Source organism: Glandiceps talaboti, chromosome 23 (assembly GCF_964340395.1).
Source record: "Glandiceps talaboti chromosome 23, keGlaTala1.1, whole genome shotgun sequence".
NCBI lineage: Eukaryota > Metazoa > Hemichordata > Enteropneusta > Spengelidae > Glandiceps > Glandiceps talaboti.
Window position 1 is genome coordinate 13,708,046 of NC_135571.1, and position 15,500 is coordinate 13,723,545.

At 33.3% G+C, this 15,500-nt stretch overlaps 1 protein-coding gene across 1 annotated transcript in view; it reads right to left on the reverse strand.

Annotated features, from left to right (window-relative positions):
* Nucleotides 1-7,595: 7,595 nt before the first annotated feature.
* LOC144452775 (farnesyl pyrophosphate synthase-like) overlaps nt 7,596-15,500 on the reverse strand; it is an 11,512-nt gene continuing 3,607 nt past the window's right edge. The window contains exons 4-10 of the mRNA XM_078143927.1: nt 13,931-14,011; nt 13,386-13,508; nt 12,926-13,005; nt 10,035-10,107; nt 8,906-8,983; nt 8,348-8,473; nt 7,596-7,832 (exon numbers count right to left, since the gene is read on the reverse strand). Coding sequence (XP_078000053.1) covers nt 7,596-7,832; nt 8,348-8,473; nt 8,906-8,983; nt 10,035-10,107; nt 12,926-13,005; nt 13,386-13,508; nt 13,931-14,011 — 798 coding nt within the window. The remainder of the gene's footprint in view (nt 7,833-8,347; nt 8,474-8,905; nt 8,984-10,034; nt 10,108-12,925; nt 13,006-13,385; nt 13,509-13,930; nt 14,012-15,500) is intronic.

Below are 15,500 nucleotides of genomic sequence, written 5' to 3' on the forward strand. Positions count from 1 at the left end.
GTATTAATTTTTTCAGAAATATTAATTTTTTTTTCAAAAACCACTCTTAATTACATGTTTGATATTATGAAACGTAAAAGAGACGATTTGGTTTGGTCCTGGACACGTTATTATCGGTTACACGCAAAAAAGTCGCATTTTTCAACTATTACGCAATAAGTCGTTTTTGCAGTCCAAACGGCCCCAATTTCGCCTTTTTTGACCTTTGTGTAAAAATCGACTTTAAATGCAAATTAGTGATGAATACTGCCCTCTACAGTTGACCTATCATTATGAATGCATAAATTAAAGTGTTGTGTGTTGTAAGAAATATTGAATTTAAATTAATAACGAAAGTATGGCACTTTTTATTAATTTATGTATTAATTTTTACAAAAATATTGATTTTGATTTTTCAAAAAACACTCTAAATTACATGTTTGATATTATGAAACATAAAAGAGATGATTTCGTTTGGTCCTGGACACGTTATTATCGATTACACACAAAAAAGTCGCATTTTTCAACTATTACGCAATAAGTCGTTTTTGCAGTCCAAACGGCCCCAATTTCGCCTTTTTTGACCTTTGTGTAAAAATCGACTTTAAATGCAAATTAGTGATGAATACTGCCCTCTACAGTTGACCTATCATTATGAATGCATAAATTAAAGTGTTGTGTGTTGTAAGAAATATTGAATTTAACTTTATAACGAAAGTATGGCACTTTTTATTAATTTATGTATTAATTTTTTCAAAAATATTGATTTTGATTTTTCAAAAACCACTCTAAATTACATGTTTGATGTTAAGAAACGTAAAAGAGATGATTTGGTTTGGTCCTGGACACGTTATTATCGGTTACACACAAAAAAGTCGCATTTTTCAACTATTACGCAATAAGTCGTTTTTGCAGTCCAAACGGCCCCAATTTCGCCTTTTTTGACCTTTGTGTAAAAATCGACTTTAAATGCAAATTAGTGATGAATACTGCCCTCTACAGTTGACCTATCATTATAAATGCATAAATTAAAGTGTTGTGTGTTGTAAGAAATATTGAATTTAACTTTATAACGAAAGTATGGCACTTTTTATTAATTTTTGTATCAATTTTTTCAGAAATATTGATTTTGATATTTCAAAAACCACTCTAAATTACATGTTTGATATTATGAAACATAAAAGAGATGATTTGGTTTGGTCCTGGACACGTTATTATCGATTACACACAAAAAAGTCGCATTTTTCAACTATTACGCAATAAGTCGTTTTTGCAGTCCAAACGGCCCCAATTTCGCCTTTTTTGACCTTTGTGTAAAAATCGACTTTAAACCGACTTTAGTGATGAATGCTGCCCTCTACAGTTGACCTATCATTATGAATGCATAAATTAAAGTGTTGTGTGTTGTAAGAAATATTGAATTTAACTTTATAACGAAAGTATGGCACTTTTTATTAATTTTTTTATTAATTTTTTCAGAAATATTGATTTTGATTTTTCAAAAACCACTCTAAATTACATGTTTGATGTTAAGAAACGTAAAAGAGATGATTTGGTTTGGTCCTGGACACGTTATTATCGGTTACACACAAAAAAGTCGCATTTTTCAACTATTACGCAATAAGTCGTTTTTGTAGTCCAAACGGCCCCAATTTCGCCTTTTTTGACCTTTGTGTAAAAATCGACTTTAAATGCAAATTAGTGATGAATACTGCCCTCTACAGTTGACCTATCGTTATGAATGCATAAATTAAAGTGTTGTGTGTTGTAAGAAATATTGAATTTAACTTTATAACGAAAGTATGGCACTTTTTATTAATTTTTGTATTAATTTTTTCAGAAATATTAAATTTTTTTTCAAAAATCACTCTTAATTACATGTTTGATATTATGAAACGTAAAAGAGACGATTTGGTTTGGTCCTGGACACGTTATTATCGGTTACACGCAAAAAAGTCGCATTTTTCAACTATTACGCAATAAGTCGTTTTTGCAGTCCAAACGGCCCCAATTTCGCCTTTTTTGACCTTTGTGTAAAAATCGACTTTAAATGCAAATTAGTGATGAATACTGCCCTCTACAGTTGACCTATCATTATGAATGCATAAATTAAAGTGTTGTGTGTTGTAAGAAATATTGAATTTAAATTAATAACGAAAGTATGGCACTTTTTATTAATTTATGTATTAATTTTTTCAAAAATATTGATTTTGATTTTTCAAAAAACACTCTAAATTACATGTTTGATATTATGAAACATAAAAGAGATGATTTCGTTTGGTCCTGGACACGTTATTATCGATTACACACAAAAAAGTCGCATTTTTCAACTATTACGCAATAAGTCGTTTTTGCAGTCCAAACGGCCCCAATTTCGCCTTTTTTGACCTTTGTGTAAAAATCGACTTTAAACCGACTTTAGTGATGAATGCTGCCCTCTACAGTTGACCTATCATTATGAATGCATAAATTAAAGTGTTGTGTGTTGTAAGAAATATTGAATTTAACTTTATAACGAAAGTATGGCACTTTTTATTGATTTTTGTATTAATTTTTTCAGAAATATTGATTTTTATTTTTCAAAAAACCACTCTAAATTACATGTTTGATGTTAAGAAACGTAAAAGAGATGATTTGGTTTGGTCCTGGACACGTTATTATCGGTTACACACAAAAAAGTCGCATTTTTCAACTATTACGCAATAAGTCGTTTTTGTAGTCCAAACGGCCCCAATTTCGCCTTTTTTGACCTTTGTGTAAAAATCGACTTTAAATGCAAATTAGTGATGAATACTGCCCTCTACATTTGACCTATCGTTATAAATGCATAAATTAAAGTGTTGTGTGTTGTAAGAAATATTGAATTTAACTTTATAACGAAAGTATGGCACTTTTTATTAATTTTTGTATTAATTTTTTCAGAAATATTAATTTTTTTTTCAAAAATCACTCTTAATTACATGTTTGATATTATGAAACGTAAAAGAGACGATTTGGTTTGGTCCTGGACACGTTATTATCGGTTACACGCAAAAAAGTCGCATTTTTCAACTATTACGCAATAAGTCGTTTTTGCAGTCCAAACGGCCCCAATTTCGCCTTTTTTGACCTTTGTGTAAAAATCGACTTTAAACCGACTTTAGTGATGAATACTGCCCTCTACAGTTGACCTATCATTATGAATGCATAAATTAAAGTGTTGTGTGTTGTAAGAAATCTTGAATTTAACTTTATAACGAAAGTATGGCACTTTTTATTAATTTTTGTATTAATTTCTTCAGAAATATTGATTTTGATTTTTCAAAAAACACTCTAAATTACATGTTTGATGTTAAGAAACGTAAAAGAGATGATTTGGTTTGGTCCTGGACACGTTATTATCGGTTACACACAAAAAAGTCGCATTTTTCAACTATTACGCAATAAGTCGTTTTTGCAGTCCAAACGGCCCCAATTTCGCCTTTTTTGACCTTTGTGAAGAAATCGACTTTAAACCGACTTTAGTGATGAATGCTGCCCTCTACAGTTGACCTATCATTATGAATGCATAAATTAAAGTGTTGTGTGTTGTAAGAAATATTGAATTTAACTTTATAACGAAAGTATGGCACTTTTTATTAATTTTTGTATTAATTTTTTCAGAAATATTGATTTTGATTTTTCAAAAACCACTCTAAATTACATGTTTGATTTTAAGAAACGTAAAAGAGATGATTTGGTTTGGTCCTGGACACGTTATTATCGGTTACACACAAAAAAGTCGCATTTTTCAACTATTACGCAATAAGTCGTTTTTGCAGTCCAAACGGCTCCAATTTCGCCTTTTTTGACCTTTGTGTAAAAATCGATTTTAAACCGACTTTAGTGATGAATACTGCCCTCTACAGTTGACCTATCATTATAAATGCATAAATTAAAGTGTTGTGTGTTGTAAGAAATATTGAATTTAACTTTATAACGAAAGTATGGCACTTTTTATTAATTTTTGTATTAATTTCTTCAGAAATATTGATTTTGATTTTTCAAAAACCACTCTAAATTACATGTTTGATTTTAAGAAACGTAAAAGAGATGATTTGGTTTGGTCCTGGACACGTTATTATCGGTTACACACAAAAAAGTCGCATTTTTCAACTATTACGCAATAAGTCGTTTTTGCAGTCCAAACGGCCCCAATTTCGCCTTTTTTGACCTTTGTGTAAAAATCGATTTTAAACCGACTTTAGTGATGAATACTGCCCTCTACAGTTGACCTATCATTATGAATGCATAAATTAAAGTGTTGTGTGTTGTAAGAAATATTGAATTTAACTTTATAACGAAAGTATGGCACTTTTTATTAATTTTTGTATTAATTTTTTCAGAAATATTGATTTTGATTTTTCAAAAACCACTCTAAATTACATGTTTGATGTTAAGAAACGTAAAAGAGATGATTTGGTTTGGTCCTGGACACGTTATTATCGGTTACACACAAAAAAGTCGCATTTTTCAACTATTACGCAATAAGTCGTTTTTGCAGTCCAAACGGCCCCAATTTCGCCTTTTTTGACCTTTGTGAAGAAATCGACTTTAAACCGACTTTAGTGATGAATGCTGCCCTCTACAGTTGACCTATCATTATGAATGCATAAATTAAAGTGTTGTGTGTTGTAAGAAATATTGAATTTAACTTTATAACGAAAGTATGGCACTTTTTATTAATTTTTGTATTAATTTTTTCAGAAATATTGATTTTGATTTTTCAAAAACCACTCTAAATTACATGTTTGATTTTAAGAAACGTAAAAGAGATGATTTGGTTTGGTCCTGGACACGTTATTATCGGTTACACACAAAAAAGTCGCATTTTTCAACTATTACGCAATAAGTCGTTTTTGCAGTCCAAACGGCCCCAATTTCGCCTTTTTTGACCTTTGTGTAAAAATCGATTTTAAACCGACTTTAGTGATGAATACTGCCCTCTACAGTTGACCTATCATTATAAATGCATAAATTAAAGTGTTGTGTGTTGTAAGAAATATTGAATTTAACTTTATAACGAAAGTATGGCACTTTTTATTAATTTTTGTATTAATTTCTTCAGAAATATTGATTTTGATTTTTCAAAAACCACTCTAAATTACATGTTTGATGTTATGAAAAATAAAAGAGATGATTTGGTTTCGTCCTGGACACGTTATTATCGGTTAAACACAAAAAAGTCGCATTTTTCAACTATTACGCAATAAGTCGTTTTTGCAGTCCAAACGGCCCCAATTTCGCCTTTTTTGACCTTTGTGAAGAAATCGACTTTAAACCGACTTTAGTGATGAATGCTGCCCTCTACAGTTGACCTATCATTATGAATGCATAAATTAAAGTGTTGTGTGTTGTAAGAAATATTGAATTTAACTTTATAACGAAAGTATGGCACTTTTTATTAATTTTTGTATTAATTTTTTCAGAAATATTGATTTTGATTTTTCAAAAACCACTCTAAATTACATGTTTGATTTTAAGAAACGTAAAAGAGATGATTTGGTTTGGTCCTGGACACGTTATTATCGGTTACACACAAAAAAGTCGCATTTTTCAACTATTACGCAATAAGTCGTTTTTGCAGTCCAAACGGCCCCAATTTCGCCTTTTTTGACCTTTGTGTAAAAATCGACTTTAAACCGACTTTAGTGATGAATACTGCCCTCTACAGTTGACCTATCATTATAAATGCATAAATTAAAGTGTTGTGTGTTGTAAGAAATATTGAATTTAACTTTATAACGAAAGTATGGCACTTTTTATTAATTTTTGTATTAATTTCTTCAGAAATATTGATTTTGATTTTTCAAAAACCACTCTAAATTACATGTTTGATGTTATGAAAAATAAAAGAGATGATTTGGTTTGGTCCTGGACACGTTATTATCGGTTAAACACAAAAAAGTCGCATTTTTCAACTATTACGCAATAAGTCGTTTTTGCAGTCCAAACGGCCCCAATTTCGCCTTTTTTGACCTTTGTGTAAAAATCGACTTTAAATGCAAATTAGTGATGAATACTGCCCTCTACAGTTGACCTATCATTATAAATGCATAAATTAAAGTGTTGTGTGTTGTAAGAAATATTGAATTTAACTTTATAACGAAAGTATGGCACTTTCTATTAATTTTTGTATTAATTTCTTCAGAAATATTGATTTTGATTTTTCAAAAACCACTCTAAATTACATGTTTGATGTTATGAAAAATAAAAGAGATGATTTGGTTTGGTCCTGGACACGTTATTATCGATTACACACAAAAAAGTCACATTTTTCAACTATTACGCAATAAGTCGTTTTTGCAGTCCAAACGGCCCCAATTTCGCCTTTTTTGACCTTTGTGTAAAAATCGACTTTAAATGCAAATTAGTGATGAATACTGCCCTCTACAGTTGACCTATCATTATAAATGCATAAATTAAAGTGTTGTGTGTTGTAAGAAATATTGAAATTAACTTTATAACGAAAGTATGGCACTTTTTATTAATTTTTGTATTAATTTTTTCAGAAATATTGATTTTGATTTTTCAAAAACCACTCTAAATTACATGTTTGATATTATGAAACATAAAAGAGATGATTTGGTTTGGTCCTGGACACGTTATTATCGGTTACACACAAAAAAGTCGTATTTTTCAACTATTACGCAATAAATCGTTTTTGCAGTCCAAACGGCCCCAATTTCGCCTTTTTTGACCTTTGTGAAGACCTATTATTATAAATGCATTAATTAAAGTGTTGCGTGTTTATTAATTATTAATAAGGAAGCACATATCCAAGTTGTTTCTATACAAATAAAATAAATTTATGATAACAATATTCCTTGCATTAATCTTAGTTTATTTATAAAATAATCCGATCCGATACAAGAGCATTTACTGTGAACATAATACACGTACAGATCTCTATTAAAATCTTCCCTCTACTAGTAATTCAGTTTTTGAGACTTTATACCATATAATGATAGCTTGTGTTGATTCACAGAAACAAATGGCGGGTTTTGAATTAGTAACACTTTTTATTCGAGTGATTCAGCTAAAAGAGTATTTAGAGCACAAATAGCTTCTAAAGTGCCCAAACTAGGTATAAACCCAAACTAGGTATAAACCCAAACTAGGTATAAACCCAAACTAGGTATAAACCCAAACTGTGCATAAACCCAAACTAGGTATAAACCCAAAATATGCATAAACCCAAACTAGGTATAAACCCAAACTATGCATAAACCCAAACTAGGTATAAACCCAAACTAGGTATAAACCCAAACTAGGTATAAACTCAAACTGTGCATCATTAATTATATCTTGCAACTAAGATCACGTGAGACCCGGAGATTGTGATTTAGTATTACATGCATGTATTTCATGGCGTATCTCGTCAATGGTTTCGTTCTCTGTGTAGATTCAACATGGCCTGATTGAGGTATTTTGGTTCACTTTTTAAAGGGTCCATACTGTAAAACTCCAAGTCATATTATATTATGTGTACACCTACACACTATTTGGTGATTCAATACACCACATGGTGCAATACTTAGAAGCAAGTCATTAACAAAATAGTCTCAAAAAATAATCCAGTTTCACCGAGGGGAGCTTTAGACGGATAAAGCCTTTTCATAAGACAGGAGATTAGCCGATCCTTGTCCAAACAGAATATCTGAAAAGTCAGTAAACATTTCTCTGGGCAGCGTTCCTCTCTGTTGGTCAATAAGTGTAATCAGCATTGATTCCGAATCCTTCATTCGTTGGTGATACAATTCAGGTAGTTTCAATTCTTCATATACCGTCTTCACTTTCGCTGCTGTTTCTTCATTTGCTATGCCATAGTATTCCTACAAGAAACGTGGTTTTATCTTACTTTTAATATAGGTAAGAGATTCCTAGTGAGTTTTCAGTACGAATACATGCTGATAACAAACTAATTGTCGGATAATTTCTAGTGAACAGAATTTCAGTCGGCAGTCGGCACAGACAGTCGGTAAAAATGCCTTTTAGAGTTTAGTTTGCTTCCGGCTTTATGTCAACGATGTAGTTATTTCTACTAAGACATATTCTCAGTTACCCAGACTCTCACCATTTGGGACTCTATTACAAGACCACCCAGACGAGATCATAGTAGAACCCCCAGCAATGACAGTCTGGGTAACCGCGACTAACAATGACTGTACAATGATTCTCTTTCAAGGGCATATAAAAAGGTTTCTTATATATGTATAGAACCATGTGAAGTGGATATTGCGATTTGAAAATACGCCCTCAAGCTGTTTGTCTGGAGTGGGAGTTCAGAGAGAGCTGCTATCGGAGTCACACAGATCAGTAGACAGGTTAATATAACAGTGATTTTTACCTCCAAAACTTTGCATTGTTCAGGATTTGCTCTCTTCAAAGCTTCAACAATCAACCATGAACACTTGTTCTGTTCGATATCAGTCCCCTTCTTACCACTTGTACTGAAACAATCGTCAAAATCATTCTGCAATAATGAGAAAATAACTTTCAAAAAGCAGAAAACTCCAAAGTTTTCATAGCCATCCTCCATCCCTATAGCTGTAAAAAGTTAACTTTATAGAGAGTAAGTTTGTGCTAATTCAATTCCTTTTTCATCATCATCATCATCATCATCATCATCATCATCATCATCATCATCATTGTCGTCGTCGTCGTCGTTATCGTCGTCGTAAATGACCAATGGGCTGTCCTTTATCTCAACAAGGCATCCAATGGCCCTTTACTTGAGTCATTGATGGTATATATCTAGTTGACCGTTGGGGGCGTACTATCATATACATACAGCTTTGAAAACTTCGACGTCAAGAAGAGAGATGAATAACTCTGAGATGAATGGTAACTCAAGATGCAGTATTACCACTGGCTGTCATTTAAACTAAATTTATCATTACAGTACCTTGATCTGACAAAGACGTCCCATCTCCTTTAATATCACACGAACATCACTGTGGACTTTCTCATCCGTTATACCGGCCTAGAAAGAGACCCAAATAGATTTTTATGAAGTGAATCAACCTCGATACTTCAAATATCTTAAACTCTCGTGGTCTAATGGGTTCAATATAAGGAACCCAGGAATAGTATTACAAACAAAACAAACAAACAAACAAACAAACAAACAAACAAACAAACAAACAGAGAGAGACAGAGATACAGAGAGAGACAAACAAGCAAACAAGCAAACACACACACACACACACACACACACACACACACACACACACATATATATATATATATATATATATATATATATATACCATATACATGTATATATATATATATATATATATATATATATATATATATATATATATATATATATATATATATATATATATATATATATAAACGAATAAGCAAACAAACAAACAAACAAACAAGGATAAATTGTTACACTATTTGGAAGTTTGACGCACGACGGTACGCGATACGGACCACTGATGACATATCGCAGTTTAATTTCCAGGTTGTGGAAGTGTGGTTTTGACATTTATATTGTCAATAATTTATTTTTTTACATGTTCTAAAAAGAATAACTACTTTCCTATGTCTGTTGGTACAGTAACATTCCTAAATCATCGAGTTAAATTGAGAAATCGTGATGTTCGGCAAAATGTCAACAAAACATTTGTCCAAAGACCAACGTACGGTGGTGGAGGGTCTATCATAAGTTGACTGATTAAAAATGAACAATATTAATCTAATGGCTATGATGGTTTTTGAAACCAACAACTGCATGGAGTGTTGACTTTCTTTACTTCTCATCCATGTCAGAGAATTAGATATCATTCAATAAAATAAATTTTGATGGTCAATATCCCTGGAAAATGACCCAAATCAAGTGTATCAACCCTGGGCCAGGCAGCCGGTCACAAATGAATCTACCCTGCGCGAGCTTATGGGCTTTGCCTAGTTACGTACTCTGGAAAGTCAGGACAGAAATTACCTAGCCTGTTTACGGCGCTGAAATAAATGTCTACCTCTTATACAAGAAGGTGAGTGAGTGGCAGACTATAACTTACCAAGTACATGGCAATAGCGAACGTAGAATAACAAGTGGGATAGGTGGTCTTGTAGTCAACGAGGCCATAGTATCTGTAAAGAAAAATGCGATTTGTGAATTAGTTACAAATATATATATATATACCAACAACTATGAACTAGCACTACATACTACTACATACTGGCTTTGTATTCATAGCACTACATACTACTACATACTGGCTTTGTATTCATAGCATTACATACTACTACATACTGGCTTTGTATTCATAGCATTACATACTACTACATACTGGCTTTGTATTCATAGTACTACATACTACTACATACTGGCTTCGTATTCATAGCACTACATACTACTACATACTGGATTTGTATTCATAGCACTACATACTACTACATACTGGCTTTGTATTCATAGCACTACATACTACTACATACTGGCTTTGTATTCATAGCACTACATACTACTACATACTGGCTTTGTATTCATAGCACTACATACTACTACATACTGGCTCTGTATTCATAGCACTACATACTACTACATACTGGCTTTGTATTCATAGCACTACATACTACTACATACTGGCTTTGTATTCATAGCACTACATACTACTACATACTGGCTTTGTATTCATAGCACTACATACTACTACATACTGGCTTTGTATTCATAGCATTACATACTACTACATACTGGCTTTGTATTCATAGCATTACATACTACTACATACTGGCTTTGTATTCATAGTACTACATACTACTACATACTGGCTTCGTATTCATAGCACTACATACTACTACATACTGGATTTGTATTCATAGCACTACATACTACTACATACTGGCTTTGTATTCATAGCACTACATACTACTACATACTGGCTTTGTATTCATAGCACTACATACTACTACATACTGGCTTTGTATTCATAGCACTACATACTACTACATACTGGCTTTGTATTCATAGCACTACATACTACTACATACTGGCTTTGTATTCATAGCACTACATACTACTACATACTGGCTTTGTATTCATAGCACTACATACTACTACATACTGGCTTTGTATTCATAGCACTACATACTACTGCATACTGGCTTTGTATTTATAGCACTACATACTACTACATACTGGCTTTGTATTCATAGCACTACATACTACTACATACTGGCTTTGTATTCATAGCACTACATACTACTGCATACTGGCTTTGTATTCATAGCACTACATACTACTACATACTGGATTTGTATTCATAGCACTACATACTACTACATACTGGCTTTGTATTCATAGCACTACATACTACTACATAATGGCTTTGTATTCATTGTACTACATGATACTACTACATACTGGCTTTGTATTCATAGTACTACATACTACTACATACTAACTTTGTATTCATAGCACTACATACAACTACATACTGGCTTTGTATTCATAGCACTACACACTACTACATACTGGATTTATATTCACAGCACTACATACTGGATTTGTATTCATAGCACTACATACTACTACATAATGGCTTTATATTCATAACACTACATACTACTACATACTGGCTTTGTATTCATAGCACTACATACTACTACATACTGGATTTGTATTCATAGCACTACATACTACTACATACTGGCTTTGTATTCATAGCACTACATACTACATACTGGCTTTGTATTCATAGTACTACATACTACTACATACTGGATTTGTATTCATAGCACTACATACTACTACATAATGGCTTTATATTCATAACACTACATACTACTACATACTGGCTTTGTATTCATAGCACTACATACTACTACATACTGGATTTGTATTCATAGCACTACATACTACTACATACTGGCTTTGTATTCATAGCACTACATACTACTACATACTGGATTTGTATTCATAGCACTACATACTACTACATACTGGATTTGTATTCATAGCACTACATACTACTACATACTGACTTTGTATTCATAGCACTACATACTACTACATACTGGCTTTGTATTCATAGCACTACGTGCTACTACATACTGGATTTGTATTAATAGCACTACATACTACTACATACTGGATTTGTATTCATAGCACTACATACTACTACATACTGGCTTTGTATTCATAGCACTACATACTACTACATACTGGATTTGTATTTATAACACTACATACTACTACATACTGGCTTTATATTCATAGCACTACATAGTACTACATACTGGCTTTGTGTTTATAGCACTACATACTACTACATACTGGCTTTGTATTCATAGCAGTACGTACTACTACATACTGGCTTTGTATTCATAGCACTACATACTGGCTTTGTATTCATAGCACTACGTAATACTACATACTGGCTTTGTATTCATAGCACTACATACTACTACACACTGGCTTTATATTCATAGTACTACATACTACTACATACTGGCTTTGTATTCATAGCACTACATACTACTACATACTGGATTTGTATTCATAGCACTACATACTACTTCACACTGATTGGAAATTGATTGTGCGGTCTGAATCATTTCAATTTAGTTAGAAGGGGTGGGGGGGGGGGGTCTGAGACCAAACTAAACGATTCTTAATGTCTGATAAGACCATGATGCAATAGTGCATCACTGAACAATGGGTGAGAAAGGTGACAAGGAGTTGGCGTGGTCGTGGCAATCGAACCAAATTTATGTGATGTGAAATCAGGAATTGACGCGTGACGTCAGAAAACACAAATCCACGAAAAAAATCCTTTATTTGGTGGATTTGTGTTTCCGTTTGATATTATCTATTGGTACCAAAGAAGAGATAAAGGACGCCTAGTTTTTGCACATTTTCTTGTAATGTTAAATGAAATGAAAATAAAACAAAGTCTCTTCTTACTTTTCTTCAGTAAATGTAGAGATGTTTTTACTGGTTAATAGCACATCTTGGGCCTGTCCAATGATAGTCTTGTACATGCACTGTAATAGAAATGATAAAATTACTAAATAGACACAGACACAGACGCAGACACAGACACAGACACAGACACAGACACAGACACAGACACAGACACAGACACAGACACAGACACAGACACAGACACAGACACAGACACAGACACAGACACAGACACAGTCACAGACGCAGACACAGACAGACGCAGACACAGACACAAATCATCTGTATAGATTTGAGATGATATTAATAACATACCACGTATGATTTCCTTTTCTTATTGTCAGTCTGCCTGTCTGTCTGTCTGTCTGTCTGTCTGTCCTCTTTCTTTCTCTCTCTCTCTCTCTCTCTCTCTCTCTCTCTCTCTCTCTCTCTCTCTCTCTCTCTCTCTCTCTCTACGTACCTCATGAAAAGCTTCTAAAACATCAACATAATACGGTTGGTCTCGAATATTGTTTTTCAGAATTTCATAAACAGCCGCTTTTAGGTAAGCTACGTCGTTTACGACACAATTTCCTACGTCATCCTGTGAAATAAGAACAGTGAAACAATCTCAACAATGTCTTTCCTTATTGGTGGAGATGTGATAACAGTAGAATGCCGGAGGACCGAGTCTAAGTATGGGCAATCAGGCACATAGGCAAAATAGGGAGATATGTATTACGTACATAGATGAAACTAGCAAATACATACATACATACATACATACATACATACATACATACATACATACATACATACATACATACATACATACATACATACATACATGCATACATACACACACATACATGCATACATACATACATACATACATACATACATACATACATACATACATACACACACACACACACACACACACACACACACACACACACACACACACACACACGTCATAAAGTCTGACAAACTGCCTGGAATAATTTTGACGTGTAATTTTCCTACCCTTTTGTACCAGCATGGCTGTCCTCGTCTTGTTAGTGATCTGTCCATAATATCGTCAGCCACTTGAAAGAAGGCATGCATCTGTCCATACAGAGTAAGTTCGTATTAATAAATTACATTGATTAGTGTCATTCATAAAACTATTTTTTATAAAATAGTATGAAACTTTGTCTAGATGCACGTCAGACCTTTGTACAATAATTCAACTTAAGCTTCAATGTGACTTTCCTCACCGGTTTTAAACCTGAACGACCTGCGCATACAATTACAACTGGGCCTTTTTGGTTCATCAAGTGACCAAAGATATGTTCACTAAAAATGTCAATTACATATGAAAACGACATTGTATATGTGAATTAGTAGTCAATATTATCTGTAGGTAGTGTAGTAATAATATTGAGCAAAAGATCAGTTTTGAAAATTGTTAAAATATCTATAATTAGACATTGTACATCGTTAATCTGTGGTCGATATTATCCATAAACAGGTTGATATCGTGATCGCCGTTGAGGGCGCAGATTTTTGGACGTACATGTAGGCCCGAAATCAATTTGATTGATTTATCGCGAATAAAGTTACAACAATATGTTCGTCGGGTGTGTCGTCGGGTGTGTCGTCAGGTGTGTCGTATTCCTATGATGAGGTCAACTACATAGGCTGAAATTGTTGTAAGAAAACAGCATTCCGACCAGTATTTGATGTAGAACTTGGATGTAGTCTTTTATTGCGTACGTACATGGCTGACGATCTGGGACCAAATATTCGGTCCCAAGTCAACACAAAGTGTGTGCACCACGGCCCTGAACAGTGACGTCACTAAAACTCCCAAAATCAACTAACAACAAATGAGTGTGCTAAAATGATTATGTGGTGTACATAAATTAGCATTTTAGAACGTGTAACAAAAGAATGCAGCTCTGTTAACAATGGTATTGTCTTTTCCAATAAGAAGAGGAGTTAGAATGTGTGTACTGTAACAGTGTCATCCAAACAATGCTATCTGCCATGATAAAAAGTGGAAATGACAGTAAAGTAGACGAGAACATTGACAATATCCCTAAAACAGGCCAAATTGTATTTCAGTTGTAAATTACAGCCTTCTTGTATCAATTGTCATTCATGAATAACCAAAATGTACATGTAACAGCGCTGAACATTAACGTTTACGTAAAGTGACGTAAAGTGACGTAATCATGATTTTAATAAGTTTATGTAAATCAAGGTGATCTTTTTTAGTTTAGTTCCAATCTGAGACCAGGTTCAAACTAGTCTTGCTGCTAGACGTTCGGGCTTTCTTTCGATGCTATAACTATAAGCGAACGAAGTTCGCATGTGAGGGCCTGCCGTTCCATCCTCGATAGCGTTGTTCGGCGGTGTGTCGTATTTTATCGGAAGAACATCCGAGGGCTAACTGATAGACTAGGTTCAAACTGACATGCCTTCCATAAGGAGTATTTTTCCGTATCAATTGATATCATTAATATTATTAGATTATATTAAATTTAAACCTTACAACATTACGAAATTGTCTAACAACAAAAAACCATTAATTACGCCAAAAACTGAAAAC